The following is an 18,661-nucleotide window of genomic DNA, read 5'->3' as shown; positions in this document are numbered from 1 at the left end:
AGTATAAAAATAGATTTAATTTCGCTAGCTGATCACAAACGTTGGCCGGAGTGAGATCCAATCAACGCTTGTGTTGTTACCTTGTTGAATTGATTTGGCCAATCACGTTATTCGTTGAACCGGCGTCGCGTGACTCGCGTCAGTCTGAAGCCAAATGACTATAACCCAACCTGGAGAGACCGGTGTGTCTCGGCAAGACAACGTCAAGGTAAGATTTGTTTTACAATGATTATACACCCCTATATCTTAATGCTTTTCATATAAGTTGTATTTAAGACTGCAAGCTATACTTCGTCGTGAATATATGCGTTGTCGTTGATGAGAACAGTAGCCACGAAAGAATGTTGGTAGTGGAGCAGTAAAGCTAGGTCTAACCGTATGTTGCTTAGGCTAATCCAAATCATTCGGTACATACACAATGAACTAAGCAAAGAGTATTCAAATACGGGATAATTATAGGTAAATATTTAAACGGGAAGACAGTAGGAAATAATTTGACAGGTATGTCAAGGTTGGATTGGTTTATAGCAAGCTACCTAGGCTACAAGTAAGCTAGACTAATTATCAGCTAAAAAGAGTGCAAAGCAAAACAAAGAAATTATTTCAAATCAACTTTATAGTGGTAGTCATGGAGTTACATAAGCCATTTATGGTTGATTGTCACAGTTTATATACAACGACACAATTCTGTGCATGGTAGCTTATGCTTTTTGCAAGTGCAGTTCCCTCCCACACATTTAAGGGTTTTGCATTGGCAGTGCACCAGCTCTAAGACACTCTGTGGTGCTGGGGGCAGTGTCATCCAGTGCACTACCAGGTATTCTCCCTCCCTCCATCCTCCATCCATGCTGTACCGGCGGGGGTATTTATTTAAAGATGAATGTTTTTGAGCTATTTAACAAAATTATTTGTGGTTAGAACCGCAGTAGTCTTGTCAAGCTCGTTTAAGATGGTTAGCATCTTAATACAAATGTCAAGATGAAAAATGTTATTTAAAATTATCTAGTAATGTGTGCTTTCTGTGTTTATTTATCTGAATATAATTCAGTTGTTTATCTAACACACAGACACGGACAGGACAACATCATATCTCTCCACACCCAAATGACTACAGAGGTGAACGTTGACAATCATCACATCAACAGCACCATGAATGGAGCAGGTCAAGATCACGGAGTTGCTTAGTATCCACATCACAGATGACCCATCTTGATCTATCGACACCACCAACAGAACCTGGCCAAGAAAGTCCAAAAACCTCTGCACTTCCTCCCACAGTTGAGGAAGGCTCATCTCCCACAAATCCATCCCCTTAACTTTCTATAGGGGAATCATAGAGAGCCTCTTCCTTCCACCCCCACCCTCCAATAACCTAAGGGCAGCTGATTGACTCTTGCACAAATACACTGGTAGTTTACACTATGATGCTGCTACATTGGTTTATTTTTTTATTTTTAAATTTGCTATGAATATTTGACCCCACTTACACACATATTGCACTGCCTTTTGCTACTTGTCATGTCATCCACTTGCACTGAAATACTATATTAATTAGGGATGAGTCACGATTTTCGAATATTCGATTAGTTGATTTTATTATAGAATATTGAATAGGATGTGCGGGATGATTGTCTTTAAAAAATCCCCATGTTTTAGTTGTGGTTATAAGTTGCAATCCTAAATTCACATAATATTTTTATACATTTTATAAATATAATCTTAATATTTGTTGTTTTTGTTTCTATGTTTGAGCTTATATATCTCAATATTAATAACAGTCTGGTTAATTTTGAGTCTTGAAATGTAAACTCTCAAGGGTTGGCTTTCTAAATATATGTTGGTTATGTGTAGAATGACTTCTGAGCAGCAACCTTTTTATTTTGAGGATGTCATGAATGCGTCACTTGCCAAAATTGGGTCTGACTAGGGGTTAAACGTATATAAATGAAACGTTTTATATAAAAATTATACATTTGATACAAACCTTCACTGTTGTTAGCTGCATTTTCTATCTTCTTACGTGCTCTTCTTATGTGTTCTTTGTTGGTGAAGAGCATGTAGCGTTCTCTGTGAAATCCAACATTAGCCGGCACATCTTGGACGTCTTCGGAATTTAAGTTAAATGCCAAAACGGCTTTTTCAGCTACTGTACTCTCTGTGGTTTGCAGGTTCACCCATAAATTTGTACATTGAACAATCTTTGCAAAACTTGTCTGGGAAAGGGGGGTTACAGGGCTTTTTACATTTGTGGCAAAATGGATAAAACACCTCATTTTTACCTCAGTATTACTGAACTACAGAACTAAATTTACATTTTTAATGATTTACAGCAAAATTGTAATTTCAAGAACGCAGCTTCCTGTGTCCATTATTTACATTGGTTGTCAAGGAAACGGGAGGTTTTCTAACGTTATGATTAGTACACCTGCTTATTTGCCGGTTTAAAAAAGTAAGAGTTTGTAAGGACATTTTGCGTCAAATGTGCAAACAACAAAGTTGGAAACAATGTCTGTAGTACTTATACGATTTTATTACATGACCTCAGCAAAAAAAGACTTACACAGCTGTGAGGTAAGTATTAAATTCATAATTTCGAGGTCCGGCCCACCGCCTATACTAGGCGGGACGAAAAACACGAGACATATAAACCAGCAGACCACTTTGTTTCTGTCTTTCGTTTCGATCGTGGGGTGAGTACTATGTAGATAACTGTAAATTAAATTGTTAATTACAATCTCATCGTGCATGCATTTTTGGTTAACCGCCAGTTCCTTTTTAGCCACATATCAAATATATTTTAGCAGCTGTGATGGTTACTGAAAATGGCCTCGTGTAGGTGTGAGGAGGCATGATGTTTTCTGAATGCATATTTTAAGATAACTGGCGCCATTTTGAACTTGCTAAGTGCAAGCTCTTTTCGCTTATGCATTTTAATCAAACATGGGTTTGTCGACGAGTGTGCTTATGTGGCTGTTGAGTATCTGGATCGAACGTATGTTGTAGGTTAGGCAAATTACATGAAGCGGTTTCATGCTGTTCGATCTCCAAATACAGTATCCTTCTGATTTTACGCGTCCGCCATTTTGTAGAGCATGCTTTAAAAAATAACTTTCAAAATAAAATGCCAAACAAACTGAGCGTAATTTCAGTGTGCGTCCCTTCTGAAACGCCTAATCTTATTTATTGTAATTCGTGGTGATCGCATGTGACCAACACCACTGTTAGCCAGGCAGGGCCGATCAGCTAAGGTTTGCAGGGCTGACTATGAAGTTCACGAAGGGATTAAATGTGTTTTTCTGCCACCAATGTTTTCTTCAACTGTGCAACAACGTGTAGTGGTATTTTTCTGTTGTGTTTTTGCATATACGCATGCAAAAGGGACTGTAATATTCTTTCGTAATGCAGAAATGTCTCTCCCCGTAGTTGATATAGTGGTAAACATGGCGGAGGCAGACCGACCAGGGAAGCTCTTCATCGGTGGCCTCAACACTGAAACTAGCGAGAAAGTTCTTGAAGCTTATTTCAGCAAATTCGGCAGAATAGCAGAAGGTAACGATGGCTTATTAAGGACTAATGCAGAAAGTGGAGAGTGGCGTTATCGAAATTCTATGTAGAAAAGAACAGTAAGACTACTGTGAGCACGTGTGCTGTTTTGAATTAACTTTTTATCTAGTAATTTCGAGCTATGATTAAAATGTAATTTGCTCTGGTGAGCTGAAATGTGGTAAAATTGCCCTTTTATGGTATAATTAGATATTATGTGTGACCAAATGATTTCTCTCTGCCTTTTGTAGTTCTGTTGATGAAGGATCGTGAAACAAACAAATCTAGAGGTTTCGCCTTTGTAACTTATGAGAATCCTGGCAACGCAAAAGATGCAGCAAGGGAAATGAATGGAAAGGTAAGTACTATTATGAACTAGGGATCGGCACACGTACTCGAATGTGACTGCAATGATCGGTCATGAAAACGACGATTAAAATTGCTTGACGTGTTATTCACAACTACCTGACAACAATACACTATCAAAGAGTTGCCTTATTTTTAATTTCGAGATTGATTACAGTGCCATTTTCAGTGGTACCTTGAAGATGTCTCATAACCGCCAGACTTATAAACGATGCTGCAATGCTAGCATTTGTTTTACAGGTTTACGATAATCAAAATAAAGTTTAATCCACCGTGTTTTGAACATTTGTCTCCGTAAACGCTTTCTATAACACTCTAAAATTTCTCTCTAGAGAAGCACGAGCGCACTCAAAGCAAAATCTTTCTTCTAAACATCTAGATGGAGCACAGAAGAATGTAACAGAACGCAGGTTTTAAACTATTTCTAAACACTGTGTTTTAAAAACGCGATGATTATGGCGTCACAGAAACGACTCGGTTACTAACGTAACCTCGGTTCCCTGAGAGGAGGGAACGAGTATTGCGTAAGTAGCTTACGCTATGGGAAAACTCTGTTTCTCGAGAAATATTGAAGTCTTTATGTAAAACGCATTGCAGCTGCACAGCAGACAGCAATGAGCGAGGCAGCTCGATCATTGGCTGTGCTGCGGCAACTTGCTCGAACCAATGACGGGGCGACTCTGAACACGCAACCAATGAGCGCGCTCGCGCGCTCAGAGCCTGCCAAGATATGCATGGCCAAGGCTATATATTAGGCGCCCTGTCATGAGAGTTCTTTAGGTTCAATCGACTGAAGCGACTGACCAAGCACAAGCACGGCAGCTTACGCAATACTCGTTCCCTCCTCTCAGGGAACCGAGGTTACGTTAGTAACCGAGTCGTTCCCTCTCGAGAGGTCTCTCCTATTGTGTAAGTAGCTTACGCTATGGGAACACCATGCAAAACGCTGTGCATGCTGACTTCGCTCTATAAAGCCAGAGGCAGATGCCTGAGACTTAAAGCAAAGCAATTATTCAACGAGCCGGCCAACGCCGATCTATATAATGGAATAATACAGAGCACCTTTGCCCCATGGTGGGGCGCTCATTGTAAAAACACAAGCACATATCTTATGTACTGATTTTTCTTTTTACTGATATGCATAAAAAACCCTCTAAGTCAGTCAGAGACGGACCTTATAAGGGAGGAGATAATGCTCAGCATACGTACTCCAATCCATACTACAGTCAGGCTGATAGAATGTTGGAATGCAATGAGGGGACCTGTAGGTTATGAAACCTGATAAATGTCGAAGGCGAGGCCCAGCCTGCCGCCGCACAAATATCCTCAATGGGTATCCCACTTGACCACGCCCACGAGGAGGCCATGCTCCTCGTAGAGTGAGCTCTGACGCCTAAGGGGCATTGAAGGTCCCTGGCTTCATAAGCCAGCGCTATAGCATCTACTATCCAGCGCGATATTCTTTGCTTTGAAACTGCGAGACCTTTAGTGCGGCCGCCAAAGCATACGAATAATTGTTCCGTCTGTCTGAACGGAGCAGAACGTTCCAAGTATACTCTGAGCGCCCTGACCGGGCAGAGTAAATTAGCGTCATTTTCGTCTGCTGGAGACGATAGCGCTAGAGGTCGACCGATATTGGTTTTTTCAGGCCGATGCCGATCTTTTGAAATCCGGGTCGGCCGATGGCCGATTAATGCTGCCGATTTATTTTGGCCGATATGTGCTTGTTTTTAACCTCTTATTTGAACCTTTTATTTGAAAGATAAAATGTAACACAAATAATTACTTAAGATAGACAAAATTTCTCAACAAATACATTTACTGAACACTTGACCAATCTGCACTTGTACACTTAAATTAAAAATGTATAATGTAAAAACATATTGTATAAATAATGTGTAACAAATATATTAAATAAAGCAGGTGTTACGAACTGCTCCGAGACACGAAGGTTGAGATCCAAATGCAGCTTTAATTAAGGGGCAATCCAGACACGTAATCCAATATTCAGAGCATCCAAGAGAAGCACAGGCATAACTAGGGATGGGTATCGTTAAGGTTTTAATGGTATTACTACTCTTACCGATACTGCTTATCGATCCGTACTTCAACTGTATTCTTAACGGTTCTTTTGTTTTATTTTATATATATATATATATATATATATATATATATATATATATATATATTAAACAATAGATAAACAATTACACAAAGATAAACGTTATATAGGCACAGTGATTTAATTTCAGGAAGGTTTACTAACATTACGGTTCAGGTGTGGTCTAAAAAGAAATCTAATAAAGTTATCAATTGTAAAATAACACTGCATAGTTTATCATAGATAAATTAATGCTCATTAATGCAGAAGTTATTCATTAAAGAGCTGTATGTGATTTTCTCTTTGCCTTTTGTTGTTTGATTCGCAGTAATGGCTCAATCGTCACGTTTATTAGGATGCTTCCCCTTTAAGACCGAGTCTAATAGGCTCCTGATGCAGCATATGTTCTCCCCAACTATTTCCATAACTACGTCCATTTAAGACATAGTCTGTGTTTAAGTGAATCTCCAAGCCGGTCGTTTTGACATATTTTTGTAGTTAATCGTTTAGACGCGCACATGAAACCCAAAGTAGCCTATACTTTGCTTGTCTCTTTGCGGTGTGTTTCGGAGCTTGCGCTCTATTTATTATTAAACGCGTCCCGCAATTCAGCAACAGTAGCTAGACTGCATTTTACAACAATCACCGATCATGCTGATTCTGCCGTTAAGTTTGAGTTTTAGGGAGACATGTCAGTGCACCGCTGTGAAGGGAAGGACGTTGTGCTAGACAGAATGCGGCTTATGTATAAATATTCTTTTTATAATCTTTGGAAGGCGAAATCTAAAATAAAATCAGACTAATATCACAGATCTAAACCAGGCTATGTTTGAATGTTTAGTTCTGTCACTCATTATGCAGGGCTGTGTTGTGCTCGCTGTGGCACCGCGTGAGCGAGATTCTCTCTCTCTCTGACTGCGAATAGCTAAATTGCATCACAGACAAATGGTTTCATATTATTATACATAGAAATGGCTGGCGAGATAAAAATAACTTTCTCTTTATAGCAATAATAAATGTATTTTCTTAATTTCTCCAGTACCGACAACAGAAGCGATAACGTCCGAGCTTACCAAAGCCACTCCTTCAGTAGCCTATAGCGCGTTTGTATCTTTTATATTACTTATTTCTCTGCATTGAGTGACAACCCTCTCAAATATAAGACACAAACAGCACAAATAAAAGTCTCAGATTCACTGTCTGTAATTGCAAAATTCTTGCTTACTTATTGTGACATGATAGCAACCCTTCAGCTGTGATAATGCAACTTCAACTACGCTATCAATATCCAAAGTAGCCGAACGTCATGTTGCCTATCGCGTTTTTTCTTGAAGTTGGCAGTAACGTATCAAAAGTTTTTAATTAAATATAAAGAAGTTATACAAATTTAATCCTTACTGTTTTCTCCAAGGAACTTAGCACTGGATGAGGTCTGCTCACTCTGCTGGAAAATGACTCTAGGGGCAGTGTGTGCGTCAAACACGTGTTCCACAACAACACTAGGCTGCCCACAGATGCGCCTGCCTAATAATCGGCTTGATATGCGTGGATATTGGCCGATGCCGATTATGTAAAAAAATGCAAAAAATCGGTCGATTAATCGGTCGACCTCTAGATAAAGCTGCCAGAGTTATCACCTGTACTCTGAAGGGTGTGGAGAGCACTTTAGGAATATACCCGTGCTTTGGCCTAAGGACAACTCTGCAGTCGTTAGGTCCAAATTCCAAGCAATCAGCGCTTGATGACAGCGCGTGCAGGTCGCCCACTCTCTTGACTGAGGCGAGTGCCAGCAAGAGCGCAGTCTTGAGCGAGAGCTGTTTAAGGTGCACGGTTCGGAGAGGTTCGAACGGGGCACTCTTGAGTGCGTCCAGGTCCGTGGCCAGATCCCAGACCGGTACCGAGGGGGGGCGAGGAGGGTTCATCCTCCTGGCGCCTCTTAGGAAACGAATGATTAGGTAATTTTTCCCTAATGAGCATCCTTTATCAGGATTGTGTGACGCCGCTATGGCAGCCACATAGACTTTGAGCGTGGAGGGTGTGCGGCCCGCCTCCAGCAGCTCTTGCAAAAAGGCGAGTACACTTGGTATCTCGCACGATTTGGGGTTCAAGCTCTTGGTATCACACCAGTCACTTTTGGGCATATAAGCGCCTCGTAGAGGGCGCTCGCGCCTCAGTGATGGTTCTCAACACTCCGCTGGGGAAGTTCTCTGGAACCCGTTGAGGGGCCATGCATGAAGGGCCCACAGATCGGGGCGGGGATGAAGAATCATCCCGTTGGCCTGCCTGAGGAGGTCCAGCCTCAATGGAATCGGCCATGGGACAGATTGCATCATCTGCATTAGTTCTGGAAACCACGTCTGGTTCTTCCAGAGTGGGGCTACCAGGAGCACTGCACATTTCACATCCCTGAGCCGACTGATGACCTTACTGTAGCATCGCGATCGGGGGAAAAGCATACAAGGGGCGGCTCGGCCAGACTTGGGCGAGCGCGTCCGTGCTCTTTGAGAAGAAAAGAGGGCAGTGCGCATTTTCCCTGGAGGCGAAGAGGTCGACCTCTGCCTCGCCAAAGGTTTGCCATAACCACTGAACCGTCAGGGGGTGGAGAGACCATTCTCCTGGGAGAACTTTGTCTCTGGACAGCTTGTCCGCTCCCTGGTTCAGGACGCCTGGCACATGCGCTGCTCTCAGCGAGCGCAGGTTGTGCTGTGACCATAAGATGAGCTCCCTGGCCATAGAGTGCAGGGAGTTCGACCTGAGTCCACCCTGGCGATTTATATACGATACTACCGTCATGTTGTCCGTTCGGACCAGGACGTGTTCGTTTTTCAGGTACGGAAGCAGGGCTCTGAGAGCCAAGGCGACCGCTTTCATTTCCAGACAGTTTATATGTTGGCGCTTTTCCGGGTTTGACCAAAAGCTGGAGACAGGCCTGCCCTCGTAAAGGGCCCCCCATCCTATTTTGGAGGCATCTGTCGTGATCATTTTTCTCCGTGTGTTCACGCCCAGACTCACGCCGGTTTGATACCAGTCAACGGCCTTCCAGGGTGTCAGGGCTTTTATACAGCTGTGATTCGCTCTGATTAAAAAGTGGCCCGAGCGCCACACGTGAGTGGGGACACGGCTCTTGAGCCAGCGTTGGAGAGGACGCATGTGCAACAATCCTAGCTGGAGTACAGCTGATGCCGAGGCCATGAGACCGAGCATCCTTTGAAATCGTTTGACGGGGTGCGCGTGCCCGCTCTGAATGATGTTGCAAGGCGCCGAATAGCGAGCGCACGCTCTGAGAGGCGCGCCGTCATCTGCACTGAGTCTAGCACTATTCCCAGAAAGGAGATATTCTGGCTGGGGGATAGCACGCTCTTTGCAAAATTGATTCTCATACTCAGGCATTCTAGATGGCTGATAATCCAAGATCTGTGTGTCGTTAATTGACTCTCTGATTGTGCTAGAATTAGCCAATCGTCGAGGTAATTCAGTATTCGCACTGTACGAGGGGCCAATGATAGGCCGAATGGTAGTACTGTGTACTGGTATGACTGTCCCTCGAAAGCGAATCTCAGAAATGGCCTGTGAGGCACTATCGGAATGTGAAAGCGTCTTTCAAATCCACTGATAGAAACCAATCCCCGGGGCGAACTTGCGCGAGGATATGTTTGGTCGTTAACATTCTGAACGAGTGAATCATTAAAGCTTTGTTCAGATGTCTGAGATCTAGGATGGGGCGGAGGCCACCGTCCTTTTTCGGGACGAGAAAGTAGCGGCTGTAAAAACCCGCCTCGCTCATAGAGGGAGGAACAGTTTCTATAACGCCCTTCTCTATCAGTTTGAGCACCTCGGTGCGTAGAACATGTGAAACATCTTTCCTCACTTTCGTCTCGACCACCGCTGATAAGCGGGGTGGTCTGCGAGCGAATTGAAGCAAGTAACCATGTCTTATTATGTTCAAAACCCATTTTGGCATGTCGTGGATTTTTTCCCAGGCTTTTGCTCGCACAGATATGGGCTGAATGCTGGCTGGGGGCGTGTCGCAGTGACGTATGGGCCCTGCCAGCGAATTGCCTTGTGCTAACACTGAGCTTACAGCTCTGAGGCGCGGGAGCGTGCTGAGCAGCTTTGTTGAGTGCCGAGTGCAGGGGTGCGTGTGAGATTACAGGCAGGCATGCTATCTCCGTAATGCTCGCAGCATGAGCTGGAGAAATGCTTGAAACTGTATAGACAGTGTTTACGGGTGGGGGTGCATACATTGTAATAGGCACGCGCGCCACTTTCATAAAGCTTCCCGTTCTTAGCGGGGAGTTTCTGGGCATACATGACAATAGGCACACAATCTACATTTATGGTGCGTCCAGCTGGAGCTGGGGAAGTATTCGGCACTGTTTGTACAGTATTGATATGTGGGAATGCGCACTTTAGTGTGGACATGTGACCCCTTAGTGACACAAGCAGAAAATGACTCTTTTTGTGATTTTTTTTTTTTTTTTTTTTTTTTTGGTGTGTCGCCGTTAAAACGCCGTTTGATTGCAGGTGAGCGAGTTCTGTGACTGGCCCATTGACTGCTGTACAGACATTTCCAGCCGCCTGTAAGGGGACTGGGTAATGTTTTACACGTTTTGGAGAGAGTGGTCCGGCTTTTGCAAGACACGCACTCTCTCTTTTTCTTCCTATGGCTAGGAAGACTTACGAGGCTCCGGGTTCAGCACGATCTTGGGCCGAGGTCCCCGTCGCTCAGGCGGCTGCTTTCGGTTAGCGGAATGCGAGCGGCTGTTTCAGGTCTGTTTTTTGGCTGAGAGACGGGAGGCGCCGCTCTGGCTCGCTGTTGCTGCTGAGGCGGTCTCTGGCGGCTCTGTGACGAGCTGGAGCGCTTGGGCAGGAAGTGACGCGTAGCCTGCGAATCATTCCGAGCTTCAGTGAAACGTTCCGCGAACTCTTACCACCGGTCCGAACAGGCCGCTTGGAGTGATAGGCGCATCGAGGAATGGCGCCTTATCCGCGTCCTTCATCTCCGTTAGCATCAGCCACAGATGGCGCTCAAGGACAGTCAGGTTAGCCATGGCCCGGCCGATGGATTGGGCAGTGGCCTTTGTGGCTCGCAGGGCTACATCAGTGGCGCTGCGCAGGTCCTTGAAAGCCTCAGGTTCAGGTCCAGACTCGTCCATGGTGCGGAGAAGTTTGGCCTGATAAACTTGCAGAACAGCCATGGAATGAAGCGCTGACGCAGCTTGGCCGGCGGCGGCGTATGCGCGACCGGCGAGAGCTGAGGTAGATCGGTAGGGCTTCGAGGGATGAGAAGCTTTGGCTTTCCATCCAGCGGTGGAGGGTGGGCACAGATGGTTGGCCACAGCCTCCTCGAGGGGCGGGGTTCCCTTGTAGCCTCTTTCTCGCGCGCCGTCTACCGAGGAGAGCGAGGAAGAGAAAGAAGGCTTCAGGCGAGCAGAGTGCGGGGCTCTCCACAACTTTGAGTTCGTCGTGAACTTCGGGGAAGAAAGGGGAGGGTCTCTGTCGAGGGGCCTGCCGGCGCCCCTGTAGGAACCACTCGTCCAGCCGGCTGCGGGTGGGTTCTTCCGGAGAAGACCAGTCGAGCCCGAGGTCTTCAACGACTTTAGAAAGGATGCGGACGATCTCCGAGTCCACGCTGGTGCCCGTGCTCGTGTCCGCTAATGTCGACGGCGCGGGGTCGAAGGCCGAGCCCGGCCAGTCGTCGGATGCAGCGTCAATGGAAAAGCTGTAATCTTTTTCACCGTCGTCCCGACACACCGAACGAGACGAGACCCACCGCTCTGTTGGAGGGGTGCTGGTCCGCCTGCGTGAAACGGACTGGCGGCGGGGAGTTCTTGGGTAGTGGTGAAGCACGCGGGGACTGGACCGGCGTGACTCTGGCGGCCTCTGTGAACGGCGCTTTTTTTTGCGCGACTCGAACAGAGGGGACGGCAGCACGGTGGTAGCAGGCTCGTTCGCGGTGAAGGCAGCGAAGCGAGCGCGCAGCTCGATGAGGCCCAGGGAGTCACATTCGGGGCATCCGCCTTGAGTGAGAGCAGCTTCTGCGTGGTCGGGTCCCAGGCAGCGAGCGCAGATAATATGACTGTCCCCGTCAGGAAGAAGGCCTCTGCACGAGGCGCAGGTGGAAGGCATTTGGAACAACGCCTGGAAATTGCTCTTTTACTAAAATACAAAAGCGTCGCAGAGGCGAACACTTGCAAAGTAGCTTAGCAAAAAAGGATATCAGGGTGATGCGCGCCGAATGGCGTAGCAGAAGGCTTTGAAGGTGGCTGAATGCGCCGGCGTCCTCGTAGCAGTCCTGCTGTAGGCTTGTCTCCAATAATCCAGCGGATCCAGCGAAGAGAAGGTCTTCGCTGAAGGAGATTAAATCTAAAGAACTCTCATGATAGGGCGCCTAATATATAGCCTTGGCCATGCACATCTTGGCGGGCTCTGAGCGCGCGAGCGCGAAGCACGCTCATTGGTTGCGCGTTCAGAGTCGCCCTGTCATTGGTTCGAGCAAGTTGCCGCAGCACAGCCAATGACCGAGCTGCTTCGCTCATTGCTGTCTGCTGTGCAGCTGCAATGCGTTTTACATAAAGACTTCAATATTTCTCGAGAAACTGAGTTTTCCCATAGCGTAAGCTACTTACGCAATAGGAGAGACCTCTCGAGAGGGAACCACGGGTTGCAGCTACACCGTTCAGAAACAGTGGAGCGCACTTGCTAAGTTTATTATGGTAACCTGAAGGAAGAACGGATGCAGGTTCAGAGCATTGTTTCATTGAATTGACTAGTGAGTCTTCACATAATGACAAAATATGATGCTTTATATTTTGATTATGCCCTCTTTTGTGCTTATTATAACAGCCTATGTCAATGAATAATGTTAGAGCAATTCAAGTTGACAAAATGCCCATCCCTAGTGTGAACTAGGGATCATGTGCCACTAACTACGTTTCCATCCAAGGATTTTTTTGCGCAAAAATAATACTTTTCCATTTAAATCAAGTGGATAAACTCAATATCGATACATCAAATGTCGCAGAAAAAATGGTTTGGAAACACTTTGCTGATAAAATTGCCATTAACGCAAAAATGTAGTGTCACATGACAGAGTTTGCCAAAATCGTTAGCCTGTGTTAATCATGACAACAGTATTGAAAGCCAATTTATTGTGATTATGGATTGATCTTTATCGTATATAGATCCGATGCGGCAAGCATGACACTTCCAGGAGTGCCAACACATATCTTGTGCACGTTGAACAAATTAATGGCCACTGTTTGCGATTTAATCGCAGTATCCATCCATTTATATATTATCCATCTATTTATATATTAAAGTTTCTTTTCCACACCATTCAAAATAATAGACGGCAGTCACGGTATTAGACGAGAAAACATAATTTCTGTTCATAAAGATGTTTTAAATTAAGAATAAATACAAAACGAAAAAAGCATTAAATGAGAGAAATTAATTACCAAATGAAAAAAGCATAATTTACCCTGTTCTGTAGATGAATAAAGTCAGCTGAATGATGTTCTCGGAATGTTCTGCACTTTTTTTTCAAGACTACAAATAACAGAACTATTTTTCCAATGCTGACTTCACTTTCAGAAAATGAGCTTTTGAACATTTAAAAATGTTTAAATATTTTAAATCTAACCCTCTTTACCTCGGATCACATTTACTGCTTCAGTAAATATACATTTGCATTTTGAAGCTAAAATACATTTTAGATAAGTTCAGTTGGTCATTAAAATTTGCTGGAGAAGTGTGCGGGACATAATACGGTTGTGATGGCGATGCTTTAGATTAGAAGATTGTTCAAAATATTGAATATCAGGAACGTATCACATGTGAACCCTGATATTTCACTGCATAATTTTTCTTTTAGAGCTGTGCACACTGCATATACACATCGATTGTTGGTCCTTATACTGAGACAGAAAGTTCCCGCAACTACTTGGTGCTGGTTGCCAGCTTGAACAGGGCCATGACGATCCACTTTCAGGTCGCAACCGGTGCCAACCTGCGTGCGATAGGTGCAACATCAGGACCAATATTACAGTCCTATCAGAAGGGCAACTGTTCCCTTTTGATTGCAGGTCCTCTTCTGATTGCTTTTATTTGTTAATTAAAATGACAGTAAGCTGACTAATTTTAATTAATTGTCTCAATACTTCCCATTTTACCAAAACTTCGGAGGGAAAAAATGTGGGACATCTGGGAGGCGAATTGGTGATAAACACATTTCTGAATGGAAACGGCTTCAGGGCAGACTTATTTTGCGCTAAACCAAAACTTATGCAACAAAGTGTATTTTTAGGCATGACATTATCACGCACACCCTTTTTATCAATAAAAGGCCATTTGAATGGAAACGACCAGAAGGTGGCAAATGTAAAGTCTCTCTCTGAAACATATCTGATCATGGTCACCTGAACATACAGAGCCTAACTATACATTATTATCCTTAAAACAGACTTGTCGTTCAAACAACCAACCAAATAGTTGATTATAAAAATTGGTACTGATAGTTTTGAGCATCCCTATTGTGAACTCATGTAAGCTGTGATGATGGTTTGTGGCTGTGATCTACTGGAACTGATGTAGTCTACAATTGTCCTCTAAGAAGTTCTGAGCTTACACGGCCCACTAACTGCTTGTGATATCTTTCAATTCAGCACAGATTTCATAAATGTATTTTTTTTTTTTTTTTAAGCCCCTTGATGGAAAGCCTATTAAAGTAGAACAGGCCACAAAACCCCAGTTTGAGTCTTCAGGGCTTCGCGGTCCAACAACTGTTCATCCACGGAGTCGTGGCTCTGCCAGAGGACCACGAGGGTCCAGAGGAGCACCAAGTGGAATGCGTGGACCACCAAGCAGAGGTACCATTCAGAACATTATCATCTCTAACTGGATTTATTATTATTTTTTCTATGCAATGATGACACTGAATTGATGATCTGTTTGAACTGATTGTCCTCTAAGAAGTTCTGAGCATATAAAAGATATTGCATAGTTTCTGGCAATATATTGCCAAGATAACTTAGGAATTGTAGAACCCTATTTTAAAGGCATGTCGTCCAGAGGCCCACCAGTGAAGAGAGGACCCCCAGTGCGGAACGGAGGCCCTCCTCCCAAGAGATCCGCACCATTGGGGCCAATGGGCAGACGTGAGTGTGATTACATTATTTATACTCTATCTCTATCTTTTGAGCCATGAATTTCATCATTCTCTCAATGTATCCAACAGCACCAATGTCAAGGGACAGGGATCCATATGGCCCCCCTCCACGTAGAGAATCCCTGATTTCAAGGAGGGATGATGGTCTTCCACCACATGATGACCACTATAGTACTAGAGACGGGTAGGATGACATGTAGAAGCAGGATTGTTCCAGTGTTGGGCTGTGTTCCAATAAAAATTCAACCGCTATTCATGTTCTGCAGTTACTCCAGCCGTGACTACATGAGCTCACGTGACACCCGGGACTATGCTCGACCACAAGATTACCCATACCAGGAGTATCCAAGCCATTCCAGTTCCAGAGATGAATATGGCTCTGTGTCCAGAGGTTACAGGTAACTCCCTACAACAAATGTCTAAAATGGCTTTGTTTTTTGAGAATTCAACCAAACATATCTATTTTAGTGATCGTGATGGATTCGGTGGCGGACGAGAGCCCAGGGGTTATATGGAGCGGCTGAGTTCAGGCTCCTACAGAGACCCTTATGATGGTTATGGTAAGATTAAACCTTTTGGTGTGTTGAGAATGGGTTAGTGGCTCCACTTAAACTACCTGTTATGTGCCTGGAAAGGGCTGCCTCATGTGAACAGTGGAAACAAATGTGGCATCTTTTCATCTTGGGCATTCCAAAGTCTCAAAATTGCACCAAGGAGTTTCTTGCAAACTTTTTGCTCTGTCTGAACAACCAAGAGAGAGACCCAGTCCACAATCTAACCTCTGGAATTCATTATCTAAGGAAAAGGCATTACTCAACAATGGCGTGCTAAAGGGCTCTGATTGCGCAATATATTCGTCCCTGCAGTTAGTGTAGTTCAGTTATTTTGGTTAAGTACCACTAAGAACCAGAGACCCAAATTCGCTCTTGCCCCATTTCGAAAGGTTTTAACCTCATACTAGACATGTACATGTGGCACAAATTTAGGGAAATGGGCACTTGACAATGCAAAAGATGTTTAATTACATTTTGCCAATTACATGACCCGTTGACCCTGCAGGTAACTCACGAAGCACCCCACCCTCAAGGGGTCTCCCTCCATCCTACAGTGGGAGTAGTGGAAGCAGTCGTTATGACGACTATGGCAGCAGTTCCCGGGATGGATATGGCAGTCGCGACCGTTATCCCAGCAGTCGGAGTGACCCATACTGCGGTAGTCGTGGTGACCGACCGGGTAGGCAAGAGCGGGGACCACCTCCCCCTCTTGATAGAGGCTATCCTCCTCGTGAATACAGAAGATCAAACCGTGGGATGCCTCGGGGTGGTGTCCGTGGAGGCGATCGGGCAGATAGAGGAATGGCCAGGAGCCGATACTGAAATGGACTCTGGGGGGTGACCTGGACAAATGATCTTTCGTTGAGAAGTTCAAAAACGTTAAAAAAAAACTCTGGATTTTGTGCTTCAGTTTCAAGCTGTACCCAAACTTGTGAAGGTGTTTTTTTATTATTATTTTTCCTCCCTTTTAAATGCAAACCCTTTCCCCTTGCCCATCTTCCATTGTAATGGTACCGTTGGAAATTTAAGTGAGTTCTTGTTTTGTACACTAGTGATGTTAAACATGCAATGCCCAGAAGAATGGCTTTCATTTACCAATAAAGTTAAACAAAGATCTTGAGCAACACTACTATTCAAGAGAATCTTAGAAACTATGAAGCATACAATCTACTTAGTCACCTGTTTGTTTTCATAAGCGCCCCCAGCTGGCACTTTCATGATCAGATTAAGATACAAATGCAAAACATGAATGTGGCCATGATTGTTCAAATTGTTGGGGACAGGACAAATGTCATTTTATTTTTTTTACAAACTCTCTGGGAGTAGTTTTTCTCAGTGCAAATGGATTGTTCATCTCAAAGCCAAAGCGTTGACGGCTTGCATCGACCAATCCAAAGACAACCAAAATTCAAGAAACAATTCAGCACCACTGATTAAACCTGTCAACAGCTGGTAAGCAAAGCAAACCCTTTTGTTCTGGTATAAGTGACTTCTCGGTCGAGTCATTTTCAGCCTAAAGTTTTGTCTTAATTGCCCTTACTCAAACATCGTCTTGGTTGCCATGGCATTGTAAATGCAATCCTGCTGTCTGAAACTTAATTTCGTACAATTTAACAACCTTGTCTACAATGGAGTCTATGCCCCCAACCAATGGATCAATGAGTTTAAGATTACTTGGTCTCAGAAATATCCGCTTCAGATTCTTTTGTTGCACTAAAGGACAAAATGTCTGGATTTTTTTGCCCCATCACGTTTCACTTTCAAATGAGAAAATGCCCTTTAAGGATATTAAAATGAATCTTCTCAAAGGATCTATACCTACAACACAAAAACCACATAGCAGCAAAACTCATTCAAAACATAATGGAAACCTTTTGAAATAGTTGTAAATTAAATAGTAAAGTAAATTTAGTGTTAACAAAAACCAGAGCCCACACTCAAGCATGCCAATTGTAGCAAAGGAGACCACACTGAGAGATACAGCACCCTACAAACAAACCTGGACAACCATTCAAATTGGATAATTGAATTTATTTTTGTTTAAAATATCCCCTCCCTTTTTAAGCTATGATGGTTTTCTGATTGTAATTATCTTGTTGCAGGATGAATGGAAGGAAATTGGAATCCTGATGGTAATCCTATATTACTGATAACCACCTGTTTGTCATGGTGGATAGTAAGCTACATGGTGATTGTGTATTTAAGCAGGTATGCCAATTCTTTCTCCAAAAACCCATATATTTGTATCGTGATGCATTTCCATACAACTATTAACTTAGTCCTGTTTTATCAAGATTATCCAGGTGGAGACTGCTGTCCTGAGGTCCTTGAAATGGAGTTGTGATGGTTCTACAAACAAACTTTAAAAAAAAAAAAAAAAATGTTTCTAATAAACAGTCAGTTTAATTGAAATGTGTTTTGGATTTTATTGAAATATATTTCTCACCAGTTTAATTGGGAAACCATAAATAGTGCTGTATACCAATGTTCATTGTGACAACATCTGCATGCTAATTTCATGAGAAAATGTTTGAGACCGGATTAAACCTCGTGGCATAGACATCTCGGAGCAATTCAAATCCCTTACTGTTATGGGGGGGCTTTTATTGGTTATAGCAGACGTCTGCTGGAGAATTTCCTCGCGGGGCTGAATGGTCGTTGTAACATCAGTCTGATTAAGCCGAAGCGCGACGGATGTGGGTAGCATCTCAACACAGCGAGAGTTGGTGCAGCAAAATATAAAAGGCCCATTGAGCCTAAACTATGAACCCAGAGGAGCAGACTGTTACTTGGCTAATAACATTAGACGTGCTTAATTCTCCAAAAAAGAACATCTCTGCTTCGGAGTTTCTGAAAACATCTCTAAGAGATGGGGTCGTTTTGTGTAAGCTTATGGAGCGCTTACTACCTGGAACTAACATAAAGGTA

The 18,661-nt window shown here is 43.8% G+C and overlaps 1 protein-coding gene and 2 non-coding genes across 7 annotated transcripts; all 3 read left to right on the top strand.

Annotated features, from left to right (window-relative positions):
* Nucleotides 1–2,600: 2,600 nt before the first annotated feature.
* On the top strand, nt 2,601–18,142 carry LOC127663110 (RNA-binding motif protein, X chromosome-like). 5 transcript variants are annotated; one of them, XM_052154562.1, is made up of 10 exons: nt 2,612–2,690; nt 3,424–3,549; nt 3,795–3,901; nt 14,715–14,880; nt 15,055–15,168; nt 15,249–15,363; nt 15,455–15,577; nt 15,648–15,739; nt 16,239–17,941; nt 18,028–18,142. In XM_052154562.1, exons 2-9 carry the CDS (start codon nt 3,441–3,443, stop codon nt 16,553–16,555), a joined length of 1,143 nt encoding a protein of 380 aa, XP_052010522.1. In that variant the 5' UTR covers nt 2,612–2,690; nt 3,424–3,440; the 3' UTR covers nt 16,556–17,941; nt 18,028–18,142. The 5 variants fall into 5 exon arrangements, with proteins under 5 accessions (XP_052010525.1, XP_052010522.1, XP_052010524.1 ...); XM_052154564.1 differs by having other exon boundaries at nt 2,614–2,690; nt 15,070–15,168; nt 15,446–15,577; XM_052154561.1 differs by having other exon boundaries at nt 2,620–2,690; nt 15,446–15,577.
* LOC127617388 (small nucleolar RNA SNORD61) lies at nt 14,561–14,637 on the top strand. Its single transcript, XR_007967334.1, has one exon. It is a non-coding gene; the product is annotated as a small nucleolar RNA SNORD61 (small nucleolar RNA).
* On the top strand, nt 14,934–14,996 carry LOC127617389 (small nucleolar RNA SNORD61). The gene has a single exon (XR_007967335.1). It is a non-coding gene; the product is annotated as a small nucleolar RNA SNORD61 (small nucleolar RNA).
* Nucleotides 18,143–18,661: the final 519 nt, after the last annotated feature.

The sequence above is a fragment of the Xyrauchen texanus genome, chromosome 23 (genome assembly GCF_025860055.1).
Source record: "Xyrauchen texanus isolate HMW12.3.18 chromosome 23, RBS_HiC_50CHRs, whole genome shotgun sequence".
Taxonomy (NCBI): domain Eukaryota; kingdom Metazoa; phylum Chordata; class Actinopteri; order Cypriniformes; family Catostomidae; genus Xyrauchen; species Xyrauchen texanus.
This window is presented reverse-complemented; position numbering and strand designations above follow the sequence as displayed.